Genomic DNA, 6,974 nt, shown 5'->3' on the forward strand with positions numbered 1-6,974 from the left:
AATGCAATTCTAAGAGACATATATTAATTTACATACAATATATCTTTTTGTTTGGTATATACAGTATAATCGGCAAAAAACTCTTTAAATTAATAATTATTAATTTATTAATAAATTAATAATTTTTTAAATTAATAAATTTTTCTCATCCCAACATTATTAATTTAAAAAGTTTTTAGTGTACACTATTGAAATAATCGGATCATATCTTTTATACACTATTCACACATCTCAAAGGCGGCTCATAACGCAATAATTTTCCCGCTCTTTTCTTTTCTCTCTACAACATCTCTTTCCCTGCCTCTCTCTCGCTCTCCCTCCCATCTCTCTCTCGCTCTCTCTCCAATCTCTCTCTCGAAGATGAGCGCCGCAATGAGAAAATTGATACAAAAGAAGTTCAAAATGAGAGGCTACACTCTCAAAGTCGAAGCTTTAAACGAAATCCTCCCTTTCTTATCCAAATTCAAAGACGCCGAAGACGAAGCCCTAGATCTCCTCCTCGACGAGCTTCAGCATCAATCCTGTATGTAATTTGCATTCTCTCCCCCATTTTGTAAAGTAATCGTACCCTTGATTTTAAGAATTTTATTAATTTATCGAGATTAGTAATTTGTAGAGATTATATTTGCACCGTACTATAACTAAGTTATTAGTTTACTGAGCTTAATTAATACGATGTATCTGTTATTATGTTAGGACTGGAAAAAAATAATTTATTATCGAGCCTCGATAAATTACTAAAATGCAGTGTTAATTATCGAGGCTCGAGAAATTACCAAAAGAACTAATTATTGTAACCGAGAAAAAACAAATGTGTTATTTAATCGAGGTGATTAACCAATTGAGTATAAATGTATTTATGTCCTAATGTTGTGTGTGTCTAATATTGTTTGTTGTGATGTGATTTGAATTTCACAGTGAAGTCATCGATTTTGGACAAGGAGAGTGTGAGTCGTGTTGTTAGTTTGTTGTTGGAAGCGGAGGCAGCTGCTGAGGATACGCCAGCTAGTACTAGTGCTACTGGCGCTCTTCGTATTATTGATGCATTTATTGTCCCCAAGTATAGATATGATCCGATTAAGAAGATCTTCTTGGAGTATGTACCTTTCTTTTTGTTTATTTCATAATGTAAATTTATTGAACTGTAAGATTAGCGTTATTTAAAATATTTGTTACATGTGATTGTTTGGCCTTGCGCAATTTTTTTAAATTTGAGTAGGCAAGAAACTAGAATTTTTAGTTTGTAAAGTTGCCGCAATAAATCATTTGTTGTTAGCCGTAGGATCATGTTAAGATTAATGTTAATTACAGTGTTCCAAATCATCTCATTATCTTGGTTTTTGTTAAATTGAATGATCATTATAGATGTTCCACTAGTTATATACTTAAATTATGTACATTTAAATCATGGTAAGAGTAAAATAAAGTGATAGCAATGTTTAAGTGTAGCATACTTGTAGTAGATACTTACTTCATGAAGTTCACGGAGCTAGCCTATTAACTTTTAAATTTAAATCTCACAGCAGATATCAGAACACTATTTTGGTTATATAGATTCCGCCAGTTATATGCCTTGTTTAATACTTTGAGGTAGTGAGGTTGGGTCTTGTTGATGCAATTTGTTTTGTTGGTATCCTCACAGCAATTCTTTTTTCCTTGCCATATCTTCTATTTTGTTTATATTAATCTTATAATTATTTTAGCATCATCAAGTGTGTGCTTAGGCTACTGTCCTAGTCAGGTGAATATAAATCATATTGCCTTGTGACCTTTACCGGTGTAATGTCCTTGTCAGTATAAAAAATGCTCTATTGTAAGATTCTAGAGGTGCTTTTCTGCACCCTTCCAGTTTAGCAGTCGCTTACTACACTTCTGATCATGTTCTGATACTGATATTATTTGTAATTCTCTAGTCTTAAATTTAAGTACCACAGTTTTTGCTAGATCTTCAAACCGTTGTAAATGCAAACTTGCCAAAAATAGGAGAGGAAGGGTATAAAATAGTGTAAAGCTGAAGCTGTTAGTAAACCAGTAGTTGGTGAATTCAAATTTAAAATATAAGTGTGTATCAGATACATGAGTGACTTAGACAAAGGAATGAGCTATTTTTAAAAAATAAGTGTGTATCAGATACATGCGTGACTTAAATAAAGGAATGAGCTATGTTTAATGAGGAAAGCTCCCATCAGCACTTTTCAAAGCATTTCTGTATATCCATTTTAGTTAGGCTTCACTCATGCTGCGACCCATACATATACCATGAATCTATTTAGTCTTCAGGTGGACATTTTCTTTCGTATTAGTTCCAGAGGATATTGAAAAATTGTATATCAAGCTATAAGATATTGAAAAGAATATTCAAGAATCTATTGGTAACCAATTTGGCTTTCTCATAACATTGACTTTATGTGAAATCTATCCTGATAAAGTGATTGCATGGGTGGGTTCATGTTTGTATTCTGAAAGTAATATGAATTACAGTTTAACTGTTTATCTAGCCATTTTGAAGATTGTTATTCTTAAGGTTCGTATTGTTATTTTGTTCGAGTTAAACTTTACAATGTCTTACATGGATTTGATATCTGCTCTATTAACCATTACTTTTGAATTGTAGGCATACGGGGAGGCTTCCAATTCACGGAGATGCTTCTGCAAAAGCAACGTTGTACAGAGATAGATTTTTGCTGTTGTTTCAAAGGCTTTCTCGGGACCCACATTTCTCAAGGCCTGCATTTGATACTGATTTGTCACAGTTTGGGAACTGTCAGGTACTTCTCCCCTTTTGAGATCATTGAGAAACGTGTTGCCAATAGTTGTACTTTTAGGATTGGGGATGTAATATATGATTGCATGTTTTACCAATCCAGATATCCCCAATTCAATCTCTGGTTGGGCGAACAGGAAAATGCTGGGTGATGGGAGTGATATCTCAGTTGGAAGATGGACATTTTTACTTGGAAGATCTCACTGCAGCAGTTGAAATCAATCTGTCAAATGCAATATCCTTACCGGCAAATGATTTTCTTTTCCCTGTGTTAATTATCTGTTTGAATTGCAAATGGGTCCTATATCTGTTCTTATTTAAATCTTGCCTGTAGAAGCTTTGAAACCACTTTTCCATACACTTCCAACAGTGACCAATGTTTGCTCACCCAAATTGCCATGATACTTCCTCTCTTCAGTATAAGGGAATATTGTATACTGTAGAATTGTTAAGTGCATAGTCATAATGCCTACTATGGCACAAATAGTTCCTTGGTTAGACTTTCAGTTATGAAAACTCATTATCTGCATACTTGGTTAGAAAATGTTTATACTCTGTCTATAATCTCATAGACATCAAGGAGCTACAGAATCTTAACAATCTGCCACAGAACTGAGCAGGGTTATGATTTTGATTCTTGCTGCCATGCATTCAATTTTAACATTGGATACACAACCCAAGACTTCCTTTTTCTGATCTATGTTCTGTGTTATTTCTCTGTGCTAGTTCGTAAAAAGTTCCAAATCCTTCAGTACAAATGTTAAATTACAACTACTTTTGCCTGAACTTAAACCTATTTGCAATTGATTCCAGAAATAGATGATGTATAATTGGATTATTAGGTACAGCTTATATGAGAGCTGAATAATTACTTCATATATGTGTATCATGTTTGTCGGTTTGTTTGTTGTTAGGATCCGCCTCTCATGTCTACAAGGGCATTCACCAAGTGGTTTTGCTCTGTAACCACAACTGTTCTGTTCTGTGCTTTTTTTATGTATCAGTGTTATGTCATGCAGATCCATGAGTTTATTTGTCAATAAATTTTTTGGTGCTACTAGAGCTGAAAGCTTGAGGTTTTTGTTTCTTTAACCTGACATACAAGATTACCACTGGATTCTTTTCAGAGAACACTATAGTTTTAGCAGAAGGGGAGATGCTTCTGGATGGGATGTTTCAGGTTTGTATATTGTTCCTCATCTTGTATCATCATATTCCTCCCTCTGTTTAGGAAATAAATTAGTCAAATTAGATCTTACAATAGGTCTGAAATGGAGCACCTTCATAATTGTGTACTGTTATTAAGTATAACTAAAGCTGTTATTACCTCTCTATGCTAAGCATCAATGTCCCCCTTTTAACCCATAGGATTTCATCACTATGCTTCTGAACTCTTGCTTGCAACAGACCATTTATTCTTCTGTAAGCTTCAGGCGTAAAAAGTTTAGGTGAGTGTGATGGAATATAGAATCTCAACCTTACTCTTTAAAGCTTTTAACACAGTTTTTGCCCACCTTTAGAGATCTTAAATGTTTGCATGCTTACAAACATTCAAAATTTTAACACTGAGAATAGGTTATGATATGATATCATACTTTAAAAATATCCTTTTGTTCACTTAGATATAATTTGCAGGTCAAAACATGTGGATTTCCTCCTCTAGAAGACAGAGAGAAGTCATCTGGATTATTTTCTGGAATTGACTTCTTTGGTAGTGGTAAACTTGCAAAGGAGGAAACTGTATCCTTTTCTAATGCATTCAATTGAATTAATTTTACTGGCCATAATTATTCAAGTTTGTGCTATAATTTTGATGACCTCTTCGTCTGGTATGTTTCCTTGACTTTTTTAATAGCTGAGACTTGCAGAGCTGGAAACAAGGGCAGTAAATGACATGTTTGTCATCCTTTCAGATATTTGGCTGGACAATGAGGATGTATGCATGCAATTGCTAATTCGTTCAATCAGTTGCTTATTGCCAGTTTTATATATTTTAAGTTTTAACATGGTCTAACATCTAGTTCTATTTGTTCATAGACAATGAAGAACCTGCAGACCGTCCTTGATGGTTATGAGAATGTAGAAGTGGTTCCTTCTCTTTTTGTTTTCATGGGAAATTTCTGCTCCCATCCATGTAACCTTTCTTTTAGTTCTTACTCAACAGTCAGGTATGTACTCTAATAATCTTTTTTCTTATAATATCAGTTCATTCAAATTTGGTTTAGCTCAACTGAAAATTAGCAAAACTTGCTCCACAGAATGCAATTTGAGAAATTGGGGCAAATTATTGCAGCTCATAATAGATTGCTGGAACATAGCAGGTTCTTGTTTATCCCTGGGCCTGATGATGCAGGTATTTAACTCATTCTTGAACAATTGTGAAATCTGCCTAGGCCAAGAGTAAATATCCTTACATATAAGAAATGTAGGTCCTTCGACAGTTCTACCTAGGTGCCCTCTACCAAATTATCTAACTGAAGAGCTTCAGAAGCATGTTCCAAATGCTGTGTTTGGAAGTAATCCATGCAGGTAATTGTACTTTATAATCCACCAGTATATGAGTCGGCTTATTATCCAATTTGAAATAGATGCGTAATTTTGTTTTTTAATCCACCATATGCATTTTCGAGCCTCTAATTTACACTTCCCTTTTATTTTGTAATCAGAATCAAGTTTTATACCCAAGAGATCGTATTTTTCCGACAGGATCTGCTATACCGAATGCGTAGGTCATGTTTAATGCCGCCTTCATCAGAAGAAACAAGTGATCCTTTTGAGCATGTGAGTTATGTTCTCTTTTGGATATGAAAGAATTTGTTCAATTTCAGTTGTCAATTGTAGCATCTGTCTTCTGATATGGTTATATTTTTTAGATGAATGAATGACCACAGGTTCCTCATAAACGTACACTGTGGTTTTGTCTTTTTTGCAGCTTGTTGCTACTATAACTCATCAAAGCCATTTGTGTCCTCTTCCCCTAAGTAAACAACCCGTCATCTGGAATTATGATCATTGTCTCCATCTCTATCCAACACCTCATACGGTACATGACTAATCTCGTAAGAACATGAAGGTGTTTGTTTATTTATTAATTTATTGATTACTTAGGCATTTGTAGTGCTGTGTACAGGAAACTAACTCCTTTTTCTATTTATTATAATCAGAAAGTATAAGTTTCAAAAAAGATATATCAATTTTTTTCATTAGCTGTAAATACTGTAAAGTTCAACATTGTAGCAAATTCCAGTAAATCTAGAGCTTAAAAAGGTTAACAGGCCGCAGCAACAATGTTAAAATTACCATATGCCAGATATGTTTAGGAGCTTAATAGTTAATAACTTGCATGAGTATCTGAATGCAGATAGTATTGGGTGATAAAAGCGAGCAGAAGGCTTTCAATTACACAGGAATCACATGCTTTAATCCTGGTTCATTTTCAAACGACAGCACCTTTGTTGCTTATCGGCCTTGCACAAGGGAAGTTGAGTTGTCTTCCTTGTGAGCGAAGAAAGATGACAAGGGAATTCCATTTATACTGTACAATAATAGTTAGGTAGCAATGTTAACCGAAAGATGACATGTCAGCCTCTGCAAGCTTCCGCAATTGTTGTAGTTTTTGCATTTTGTTGGGAAATGTAAAAGATGCATTTCAAATTTCAACCTCCGCTGAATCGAAGTCATCAGCTTTAGGAAGTCTTAGAAATTTACCATGTACTGTACGTTATTTACCCTATCTTTTACTTGTAGTCATGTCGAGATGTGTACTAGAAGTCCAAAGAATCCTAGTTCCTCAGTGCCCAAATGTGTCCTAAATTTTTGACTCGTGTATCCAACTTTCCGCAGCTTATTATTTGGTCCACTGAAACACAAAATCTTAACTTTGTTGAATAATAATTTTTTATCAGTCGCTAAAATTCTCCTTTTTTTTTTTTTTTTTTGCCAAGTTAATGAATTAAAGGAAAAGAAAAGATACAATTCTAGGGGCATACTTCGCGATAACCAATGGTACAACAATAACCTCAAACTACTAGCAGCAAAAGTAGACAGCTAGACAAGCATAGAATGCATTATCTAAAACAACCAATTTAACACAGAATTGTAACAAGGAGAGGATCCCTGTGAAGGCGATTGTTAAATGCGACATTAGTCGCCAGCTTTTCTCGAATAGCTCTTTTAGCTCGAAGAACCAAATTACCAACAGTATGTGGGT

The 6,974-nt window shown here is 34.5% G+C and overlaps 1 protein-coding gene across 2 annotated transcripts; it reads left to right on the top strand.

Moving 5' to 3' along the window:
* Positions 1-230: 230 nt before the first annotated feature.
* On the top strand, positions 231-6,658 carry LOC108225327 (DNA polymerase epsilon subunit B). 2 transcript variants are annotated; one of them, XM_017400168.2, is made up of 13 exons: positions 231-523; positions 919-1,096; positions 2,615-2,768; positions 2,868-2,999; positions 3,867-3,944; positions 4,400-4,504; positions 4,620-4,700; positions 4,802-4,932; positions 5,023-5,117; positions 5,194-5,293; positions 5,431-5,545; positions 5,697-5,807; positions 6,126-6,658. In XM_017400168.2, exons 1-13 carry the CDS (start codon positions 361-363, stop codon positions 6,264-6,266), a joined length of 1,584 nt encoding a protein of 527 aa, XP_017255657.1. In that variant the 5' UTR covers positions 231-360; the 3' UTR covers positions 6,267-6,658. The 2 variants fall into 2 exon arrangements, with proteins under 2 accessions (XP_017255657.1, XP_063936586.1); XM_064080516.1 differs by having other exon boundaries at positions 5,697-5,823; positions 6,126-6,265.
* Positions 6,659-6,974: the final 316 nt, after the last annotated feature.

This window comes from Daucus carota, chromosome 6 (genome assembly GCF_001625215.2).
Source record: "Daucus carota subsp. sativus chromosome 6, DH1 v3.0, whole genome shotgun sequence".
NCBI lineage: Eukaryota > Viridiplantae > Streptophyta > Magnoliopsida > Apiales > Apiaceae > Daucus > Daucus carota.

Coding starts and splice junctions, on each gene's coding strand:
- LOC108225327 (XM_017400168.2), top strand. CDS start 361: ATGAGCGCCGCAATGAGAAAATTGATACAAAAGAAGTTCAAAATGAGA. Junction 2,769..2,867: donor CACAGTTTGGGAACTGTCAG/GTACTTCTCCCC, acceptor TTACCAATCCAG/ATATCCCCAATTCAATCTCT. Junction 5,294..5,430: donor TTTGGAAGTAATCCATGCAG/GTAATTGTACTT, acceptor TTTTGTAATCAG/AATCAAGTTTTATACCCAAG.